At 49.5% G+C, this 11,423-nt stretch overlaps 1 protein-coding gene across 1 annotated transcript; it reads right to left on the bottom strand.

Moving 5' to 3' along the window:
* Positions 1-980: 980 nt before the first annotated feature.
* LOC121859892 lies at positions 981-11,196 on the bottom strand. The gene is made up of 7 exons (XM_042356847.1): positions 11,152-11,196; positions 10,831-10,922; positions 10,044-10,278; positions 9,704-9,802; positions 5,175-5,371; positions 3,064-3,189; positions 981-1,123 (listed from the first exon to the last, which is right to left on the bottom strand). The coding sequence occupies exons 2-7, from the start codon at positions 10,916-10,918 to the stop codon at positions 981-983; spliced, it is 888 nt and encodes a 295-aa protein (XP_042212781.1). The 5' UTR covers positions 10,919-10,922; positions 11,152-11,196.
* Between the last annotated feature and the right edge of the window lie 227 nt (positions 11,197-11,423).

Raw genomic sequence — 11,423 nt, 5'->3', positions numbered from 1 at the left:
GATGAGGGGATAGTGGTGGGTAGTAGGAGCAGGCAGAGAAAGTGATGGACAGTGATGGAGAAAGCAGATGGGTGAGATGGAGTAGTGATGGAGCAGTGGTGTAGAAAAGTGATAAGAGATGGAGTAATGATGGAGCAGTGATGTAGTAGTGATGAAGCAGTGGGTGGGAGTGGAGCAGTGGTGGGGTAGTGGTGGGAGCAGTGGTGGGAGTAGTGATGGAGCAGTAGTGGGGTAGTGATGGAGCAGTGGTGGGAGTAGATGGCAGTGGTGAGTAGGATGGAGCAGTGGTGGAGTAGTGATGGAGCAGTGGTGGAGTAGTGGTGGAGTAGGATGGAGTAGTGGTGGGATGGGTAGTGATGGAGTAGTGGTGGAGGTGTGATGGAGTAGTGGTGGAGTAGTGGATGGGGTAGTGATGGAGTAGTGGTGGAGTAGTGATGGAGTAGTGATGGGGTAGTGATGGAGTGGTGAGTAGTGATGGAGTAGTGGTGGGGTAGTGATGGAGCAGTGGTGGAGAGGGTGGAGTAGTGATGGAGTAGTGGGGTAGTGATGGAGCAGTGGTGGGAGAGTGGTGGAGTAGTGATGGAGTAGTGGTGGAGAAAGGATGGGGTAGTGATGGGAGTAGTGGTGGAGTAGTGGTGGGAGAAAGGATGGAGTAGTGGTGGGAGTAGTGATGGAGTAGGATGGGGTAGGAGGAGTAGTGGTGGAGTAGTAATGAGAAAGATGGAGCAGTAGGAGTAGTGGTGGAGTAGTGATGGAGTAGTGGTGGGGTAGTGATGGAGCAGTGGTGGAGTAGGTGGAGAAAGTGATGAAGTGGTGGGGTAGTGATGGAGTAGTGGTGGAGTAGTGGAGCAGTGATGGAGCAGTGGTGGAGTAGTGGTAGGAGTAGTGATGGAGTAGTGGTGGGGTAGTGATGGAGCAGTGGTGGGAGTAGTGGTGGAGTAGTGATGGAGAAGCGGTGAGTAGTGGAGTAGTGATGAGGGTCAGCACACGCTGGGGGCGCCTCCTGGTGATGGGACAGAAGAGCTTGGCAGTTTGTCGTACAACATCCCGGAGTCCTTGAAGATAGGGGTAGAGTGACTCAGTTTGTTCCACAGGTGGATCACGTACGAGTTAAGGGAAACATCTGTCGTATATGAAGGCATTAAAGGCACGTAACATAATCATAACATTTCGTAAACAAAAAGAAAGGAAACATTTCACAATAGGTAAAAATATTATGAATTAGATTAAATTTGACCCCAGATAAAAAGTTCAATGAATGAAGTGAATTAGAATATGACATTAAGGAGTAGATCCTTATGATGACGTAGAATCTGGATAATTTGAAATTCTCCACAAGAGACGAGAGACGTATTGCAAAAAATTCTGGCCAGAATGCTGTCCCCTTATCACATTGTTGAGTGTGGGAAATATAATTTTATATGCCACAATGTCGCATATCACAAAGGTTTTCAAAACAGGAACCCTACCATTAGAAGGACTCCTGGATCTGTTACATCCAAGTGTCACATTTAACCTAAGATTTTCATACGTTCCACAAGTTCTTTCAAACATAAACAAATACCCAGCACAACCATCAACACCCACGCACCTTAAGTACGTCCACACCACTCAGGGCTGTGAAGAAGTCCTTCCAATTTGTAATACGCAAAGGGTAGAAGGCACGTTGGTGCAGTAGTGTCACCCCTGACACTTGTCCCCAGCAGCCAGCCTTGCCACATGCCATCTTAGCACCTTCGTCACCAGCATTGGTCCGTTAATCCCCCACAATTCGGCTGAAAAGAAGACGAGGTTAAGACTGTACAACCCTGTGTTTCAGGTCATTTGAGACTCTGATGATTTATGTAGTAAAATGTATAATTATGTTACACAAAATAGGATAATGGCCAAATAGCGATAACTTTATGTATTTCTTCTATTTAGACATTTGATGACAGAGACAACCACGTAAATAAGTAATAGTTTCATGGAAAACCCAAACCAATCTAACCTTGCGCAATCTACACTAAGTATAATCTGTCTGTTTTATCTTGGTAAACAATGTCTTAAATATGGCGACCTGTGGTGCATGGGCAGCATGCTCGGCCCGCAAGCAAGCGGACCTGTTGATCCCGGCTGGTGAAACTATGGGCAAGTTTCAATACGCCATTTGCCCTGTCTACCCAGCAATAATTGGGAACCTGATGTTAATCGATTTGTGGATCGTGTGCCGGGGTGATGGTTAGCCAGTGCATGCGAGTTGTCCGGTTTTCGGATTATTCCTTGACACTGGGTCATGCAGCTCGTTAACCCAGAGGTGATTCTGTGTTACCGACAGCTTCGAAACTTAAACAGATTCGCGCAGAGGTGGTTCTGGTTCGGCCATCCTCGATACACGAGGGCAACCATTATTTAAATGAAAAATATAAAAATTTACCATATACTCATTAATTTCTAGTTGTAGTATTAAAAGCAATTTTTTCCCTATTTGACAAAAAGCATGTTTTTTAAAACTTAATCAGCGACTGTCCCTATTAGGCATAACGTGTAAACTGACAAATGCAATTGTATAAAATGTAAAATGAAGAACCATTGGTAGTCAAGAGGTGGTCACAACGGGTTAGTGTTGCGCTGGTTGTATTGGAATATAAAACTACTCAGGAGGAAAAAAGTTATCGTATAGTCAGTCATCATGAACATACATTAGGATGACTCAGACAGCACCAAACACGGCTACAAAGAGTGGGGAAGTAACGCCAGATGGAGAGCGGCAAAAGTCATGTGTTTTTATTTGTGTATTGAGAGTAGGTAGAGATGATCGTAGAGTGATCCACATAACTGATCAACTCTTAAGCTCTAGCTAGTGGTCATACTCTCTATGTGTGAACAGAAGTGAACGTAGTAGTCTCTATATACTGAGTGAACGAAATGAACTGAGAGAAGAAATAAAAAAAATAGTCTCAAGTGAAGACTTCGCTAAACATCACTTACGCTGAAGACTTCACTGTTGTTTCATGAAGGCCTCCAGCATAAGGGTGATGTCTGTCAAAGTGAAACACGGCGCCGTTCACCCTCTTTTCTGACGATGCTGATGACGTTCTTCAGGTGGTGAGAGAAGGATGCACACCACGTCATTGTCGCTGTACAGGCCCCCAACCTGCCACACCAGCGCCAGGCGAATCATGTTGCTGAGACTTACTGCTGGCCACGCTGACGAAGGAAGAAGACACAAAACGTAGGGTGGAGCCACCAAACACAAACATTGGTTGTAACATGTGTTGATGACTGTTATTATCAACTGTGAGATTCACGTCCACGCCAACGTAACAGTGTTATGAATAATGTTGTAAACATCCTGGACAAAAGTTACCAACAGTAATTGGAAACAGTGACAGCATCACTGTTGTAAACAGTTTGGACCAAAGCTGGGAACAAGGTTAAGACTGATTTCACCAACGGCACATATGGTAACATTGTAGGCAACATTGGTAGAAACAGAGAATCACATCGTCCACACAAGCCGGTTCACTTGACAAGACGATGTCGGTGATCCATACCACAGCTTCATGCACCGCCGCCCACACTTCCACCTAGTACAATTAGCATTGTCAGTCCTCTCTCCATGATGTGAATCCAGAGAGAATTGAAACATGATTCCGAAGTGCTCATGAGTGAGGGGGGCTGTGTGATCATGACAGGGTACAGAGGTACACTCACTTCAATATTAACTGTACCAGGTGGAAGTGTGAGCAACTGTACATGTAGTACCTGTGATTGTGCTGCTAACCAGTCCACAACACTACTAACTACCAGTGGTGCCACTGAACTCATCAACTGTAAAGATAGTTGTAATAAACCAACACTGTTCCCAATTATAATATACCCAGTGTTTTCGTAAATCGTTGCAACGTTGCTTATAACAACGTCGGTGAAGATGTTACCGACAATGTTGGTAACATTGTCGGTAACTTTGTGTGATAACGATGCCGCCATTCTACACACACCAACTATCCACACTGTCTCTGTCCACACTGTTTCCGACCATCTCCCCAACACTGTTATCTTGGTGTACCCCGCCCCTTGGAAGGTACTGCACCTCGACCGATTCTCCACTGTCATAACTGTAAAGGTACCCGTCATGACTGGAAGTAACTGGTGGCTGTGGTAGTAACTGGTGACTGTGGTAGTAACTGGTGACTGGTAGTAACTGGTGACTGTTGTAGTAACTGGTGAATGGTAGTAACTAGTGACTGTGGTAGTAATTGGTGACCGTGGTAGTAACTGGTGACTGTTGTAGTAACTGGCGAATGTGGTAGTAACTGGTGACTGTTGTAGTAACTGGTGACTGTTGTAGTAACTGGTGACTGTGGTAGTAACTAGTGACTGTTGTAGTAACTGGTGACTGTGATAGTAACTGGTGATTGTGGTCGTAACTGGTGGCTGTGGTAGTAACTGGTGACTGTTGTAGTAACTGGTGGCTGTGATAGTAACTGGTGATTGTGGTCGTAACTGGTGGCTGTGGTAATGTGGTGACTGTGGTAGTAACTGGTGATATGTGGTAGTAACTGAGTGACCGTGATGGTAACTGGTGACTGTTGTAGTAACTGGTGACTGTTAGTAACTGGTGACTGTGGTAGTAACTAGTGACTGTTGTAGTAACTGGTGACTGTGATAGTAACTGGTGATTGTGGTCGTAACGCTGGTGGCTATTAGTGGTAACTGGTGACTGTAAGTGGCCTTTGGTGACTGTGGTAGTAACGCTGGTGACTGTAGTAGTAACTAGTGACTGTGGTAGTAACTGGTGACTGTGGTAGTAACTGGTGATTGTGGTAGTAACTGGTGATTGGTCGTAACTGGTGACTGTTGTAGTAACTGGTAACTGTAGTAGTAACTGGTGAATGTGGTAGTAACTGGTGACTGTTGTAGTAACTGGTAACTGTAGTAGTAACTGGTGAATGTGGTAGTAACTGGTGAATGTGGTAGTAACTGGTGACTGTGGTAGAAACTAGTGACTATGGTAGTAACTGGTGACTGTGGTAGTATCTAGTGACTGTGGTAGTAACTGGTGACTGTGGAAGTAACTAGTGACTGTGGTAGTAACTGGTGACTGTGGTAGTAACTGGTGACTGTGGTAGTAACTGGTGACTGTGATAGTAACTCAGTGGTGTGTCACTCATTTTGTGGTGGTAACTCACTGGTGTTGTGGTTCCAGACGGTGGAGGTGTACAGGTCCATCAGTGGTGTGTTGTAGAACACCTGACGCAGGTCCACCGTCACCACCCTCAGGTTGTGGTAGTGCTCCAGCAGGCGACCAGCCACACCCTGCCGTAAGTCCACCACCTGTGACATCATGACGTACCACACTACCGCTTGCGGGTTCTGCTGCGCCAGGCTGTGGCAAAACGTACTCAGTCAACGCCCTCACTGACGGAAAAGCACTGACGAAATCGAATTTATGGGAAGTCCGCCCCTTCAGAGCTCACACACGCGTACACGTGGACTCTAACGTAACACACAGGTACAGTACACATGTCCTCTTATGGTACACATGAAGACCCTCACGGTCTAGTGATATATACTGAAACTCCCCGGGTAGGGCGAGAAACTAGGCAGGTCTCTTTACACCCGTTGCCTCTGTTCACCCAGCAGTGGGTAGGAACCTGGTTGTAAGACGGGTGTTGTGGGTCACATCCTGGAGAATGGTGTAATACAATAACATCTGAGGAACACCTCTCAAAGAAACAGGACGTGTGTCATACCTGGCGTCTGCCCCATGTTGGTCTAAACCTAAGTATAAAGAGCCTCCTACACCTAAAGGCACACACGGCCTCCTACAGTACAACTACAGGCACACACGGCCTCCTACGGTATACCTACAGGCACACACGGTCTCCTACGGTACACTTACAGGCACACACAGTCTCCTACAGTACACCTACTACCACACACGGCCTCCTATGGTACAACTACAGGCACACACAGTCTTCTACGGTACACCTACAGGCACACACGGCCTCCTACAGTCCAACTACAGGCACACACGGTCTCCTACGGTACACCTACAGGCACACACGGTCTCCTACGGTACACCTACAGGCACACACAGTCTCCTACAGTACACCTACAGGCACACACGGCCTCCTACAGTACATCCCACAGGCACACACGGCCTCCTATGGGTACAACTACAGGCACACACAGTCTCCTACAGTACACCTACAGGCACGCACGGCCTCCCTACAGTACACCTACAGGCACACACGGCACTCCTACAGTCCCAACTTCTGGGCACACACGGTCTCCTACAGTACCTACAGGCACTCGGCCTCCTACAGTACATCTACAGGCACACACGGCCTCCTATGCTACAACTACAGGCACACACAGTCTCCTACAGTCCCAACTACAGGCACACGGCCTCCTACGAGGTACACCTGCAGGCACACGGCCTCCTGAGTACACCTGAGGCACAGTCTCCTACGGTACACCTACAGGTACACGGCCTCCTACAGTACACCTACAGGCACACTGATCTCCTACGGTACACCTACAGGCACACACAGGCCTCCTACAGTACACCTACAGGCACACGGCCTCCTACAGTACCTACAGGCACACAGTCTCTTTGAGTACACCTACAGGCACACACACGGCCTCCTACCTGGTACATCTACAGGTACACACGGCCTCCTGTAGATACAACTACAGGCACACACAGTCTCTACAGTACACCTACAGGTACACGGCCTCCTACAGTACCTACAGGCACACACAGTCTCCTACGAGGTACACCCTGCAGGCACACGGCCTCCTACCAGTACACCTACAGGCACACACGGCCTCCTACAGTACACCTACAGGCACACACAGTCTTACGAGGTACACCTGCAGGCACGGCCTCCTACAGTACATCTACAGGCTGCGGCCTCCTATGGTATACAGGCACACACAGTCTCCTGCAATTTTCTGAGCACACGGCCTCCCACCACCCGAAAGGTACATCTACAGGCACACACGGCCTCCTATGGTACAACTACAGGCACACAGTTTTCCTACGGTACACCTACAGGCACACACGGCCTCCTGGTACAACTACAGGCACACACAGTCTCCTACGGTACACCTACAGGCACACACGGCCTCCTATACAGGTACACCTACAGGCACACACGGCCTCCCCTACAGTACACCTACAGGCACACGGCCTCCTACAGTCCAACTACAGGCACACACACGGTGCTCCTGCAGTACACCTACAGGCACTCACGGCCTCCTACAGCACACACGGCCTCCACACCACCCAGGCACACAGCCTCCCCACAGTACAACCCCACAGGCACACACAGTTCCCCTGGTACACCTACAGGCACACACGGCCTCCTACAGTACACCTACAGGCACACACAGTCTCCCCACGGTACACCCACAGGCACACACGGCCTCCTACAGTACACCCACAGGCACACACGGTCCTACAGTACACCAAGGCACACCACAGCTCCCATGTACACCCACAGGCACACATGGCTTCCTACAGTGGCCACACGGGCCTCCTATGGTACAACTACAGGCACAGGTCTCCTCACGGTACACCTACAGGTCACACACGGCTCCTACAGTACACCACAGGCACACACAGTCCCCACTGCACACCCACAGGCACACACGGCCTCCCACAGTACACCCACAGGCACACACGGCCCCTACAGTACACCCACAGGCACACACAGCTCTCTACGGTACACCCACAGGCACACACGGCCTCCTACAGTACATCTACAGGCACACGGCCCTATGGTACAACCACAGGCACACACAGTCTCCCCACGGTACACCCACAGGCACACACGGCCTCCTACAGTACATCTACAGGCACACACGGCTCCCTATGGTACAACCACACACACAGCTTCCCTCACGGTACACCCACAGGCACACACGGCCCCTATGGTACAACCACAGGCACACACAGTCTCCCACGGCACCACAGGCACACACGGCCCCTATGGTACAACCACAGGCACACACGGCCTCCTACAGTACATCTACAGGCACACACGGCCTCCTATGGTACAACTACAGGCACACACAGCTTCCTACGGTACACCTACAAGCACACACGGCCTCCCTATGGTACAACCAGGCACACACAGTCTCACGGTACACCCACAGGCACACACGGCCCCTATGGTACAACCACAGGCACACACAGCTCCCCACGGTACACCCACAGGCACACACGGCCCCCATGGTACAACCACAGGCACACAGTCTCCCACGGTACACCCACAGGCACACACGCCTCCCACAGCACACCCACAGGCACACACACGGCCTCCTATGGTACAACCACAGGCACACACAGTCTCCTACAGCACACCCACAGGCACACACGGCCCTATGGTACAACCACAGGTACACACAGCCCCACGGTACACCCACAGGCACACACGGCCTCCTACAGTCCAACCACAGGCACACACAGTCTCCACGGCACACCCACAGGCACACACGGCCTCCTACAGTACACCCACAGGTACACACAGTTTCTACGGTACACCTTTCAGGCATACACACAGTCTCCCTATGGTACAACCACAGGTACACAGTCTCCCCATGGTACACCCACAGGCACACACGGCCCTACAGTCCAACCACAGCACACACACAGTCTCCATGGTACACCCACAGGCACACACGGCCTCCACAGTCCAACCACACAGCACACACAGCTCCCATGGTACACCCACAGGCACACACGGCCTCCACAGCACACCCACAGGCACACAGCTTCCTACGGTACACCTTTCAGGCACACACAGCCCTATGGTACAACTACAGCACACAGCCCCCACGGTACACCCACAGGCCACACGGCCTCCTACAGTCCAACCACAGGCACACACAGTTCCTACGGTACACCTACAGGCACACACGGCTCCTACAGCACACCCACAGGTACACACAGTTTCCCATGGTACAACTACAGGCACACACGGCCTCCTACGGTATACCTACAGGCACACACGGTCTCCTACGGTACACTTACAGGCACACACAGTCTCCTACAGTACACCTACTACCACACACGGCCTCCTATGGTACAACTACAGGCACACACAGTCTTCTACGGTACACCTACAGGCACACACGGCCTCCTACAGTCCAACTACAGGCACACACGGTCTCCTACGGTACACCTACAGGCACACACGGTCTCCTACGGTACACCTACAGGCACACACAGTCTCCTACAGTACACCTACAGGCACACACGACTCCTATGGGTACAACTACAGGCACACACACACAGTCTCTACGGTACACCTACAGGCACACATGGCCTCCTACGGTACACCTACAGGCACACACGGCTTCCTACCGTACACCTACAGGTACACACGGCCTCCTACGCTACACCTACAGGCACACACGGCCTCCTGCGGTATACTTACAGGCACACACGGCCTCCTGCGGTATACTTACAGGCACACACGGCCTCCTACAGTACACCTACAGGCACTCACGGCCTCCTGCGGTACACCTACAGGCACACGAGGCCTCCTGCGGTATACTTACAGGCACACACGGCCTCCTACAGTACACCTACAGGCACTCACGGCCTCCTACGTTACACCTACAGGCACACGAGGCCTCCTGCGGTATACTTACAGGCACACACGGCCTCCTGCGGTATACCTACAGGCAGGTTTACCCATCTTACCTCTCCACGGCGCACCAAGCTCGGTAGGATGGCTTCGGGTTGCAGGATGTCTCAGCCAGTAGGATGTTGCTTACCGTCCCCTTCCATTCCTTCTCCAAACTGGCGAAGGACAGAACAAGAAAACAATACGAGTTAAGCAACTGAATGAAGGTAGAAGAGAAGAGATGAGTAGGAAAGTGAAGATCTTTGATAAAAAAAAGTCTGTATCTGAACTTTGTGTCTGTAGTCTGTAAGGTAAAGCTTTAATCACGAGTTTACTTTGAAGAACTCAGTCTGCTCTACCTACCTGAAGAGCTTTGTCTACACAACCTATCTGAATCACTCCACGTGTGAGACCTACCTGAAGAGGTCTTGTAGCTTCATGTAGTCTTTAGGAGCCCCGACTGGTAGAGAACACTCCACCGTGCCCCTCCTCCACACAGCCCCGCCCTTCATGTAGTAATTCTCATCTACACCCACCTCAACCTTGGAGGGTATCATCTCGTTCTCGGGAGACAGGAGGACAGGAGCTCCCGACCACCACGAAGACACTCCGCTACCGAGGCCTCCCATTTCGAACTGGAGGGACGTTCTCCCTAGGAAGGCAACAGATGCTCAAGAGGGCAACAGGTGCTGATATATCAGAAAAAGGCTTTCATATCCTACATAAAAAACCATAACCATTTGTTTTTCTTTCTTATAGTAAAACTATAATATAATTTATAATTTCACAAAGCAAAGATTTAATCGGATATCAACAGGTGTAGGCGGATGCCAAGTAATAACAGGTGTGGGTGAAGACCAGGGATCAACAGATGTGTTTGTGTGTGTGTGGATGCCAGGTATTAACCGGTGTGGGTGAAGGCCAAGTAATAACAGGTGTGGGTGAAGACCAAGTAATAACAGGTGTGGGTTGATGCCAGGTATCAACAGGTGTGGGTGGAGGCCAAGTATCAACAGGTGTGGGTGGAGGCCAGGTATCAACAGGTGTGGGTGAAGACCAAGTAATAACAGGTGTGGGTTGATGCCAGGTATCAACAGGTGTGGGTGGAGGCCAGGTATCAACAGGTGTAGGTGGTGGCCAGGTATCAACAGGTGTGGGTGGAGGCCAAGTATCAACAGGTGTACGTGGCCTGGTATCAACTCACCGTTTAGGTTAGACGTGTAGAGAAAGCACACGAGAAAGCAGATGCCAAGAGAAGCCTGAATCACCGATCTTCTATTACAAGTTCTCATCTCTCTGTTGTCAAGATTCACAAAGAAAATACGAATCATATGAACAGAACACGAAACTGCACCGAGACTTTAAACTTTTTAATTTAAGTTTCTAAAAATATAAAGTGGAAAATTTATCAGTAGTTTACAAAATAAAGATGATATTAAAATACTGGATCTACACTGCAGTTACATTACATTAGTTTTGGGAGATTTGTTTTTTAAGGGAGACGAGATATGGATTTCAAATTTACGTGTTCTTATGTGACTCTGGGTTTACACACGTCTGGTCTGATGTCCTCCACCTATCGTACTGACATGCATGGTCGCTTCTCCGTCACACCTTCCATCCCTTACTCCACCCGTCGTAGATTGCTGTTACTGTTATTAGTACGGTACATTTCCCATTGCTACATTATTATAGCGCTTAACAAAAAAGCGTTTGAATCTCTCTCCACCACCTCTAGCCTTAACCAGAACAATACTTAAGATACGTTTATGTGTTTTTTTAGTTCCGTCAAATTTG

The sequence above is a fragment of the Homarus americanus genome, unplaced genomic scaffold (assembly GCF_018991925.1).
Source record: "Homarus americanus isolate GMGI-L3 unplaced genomic scaffold, GMGI_Hamer_2.0 scaffold29878, whole genome shotgun sequence".
In the NCBI taxonomy this organism is placed as follows: domain Eukaryota; kingdom Metazoa; phylum Arthropoda; class Malacostraca; order Decapoda; family Nephropidae; genus Homarus; species Homarus americanus.
The sequence above is the reverse complement of the archived record's forward strand: the minus strand, read 5'-3'. Positions and strand labels throughout refer to the sequence as shown.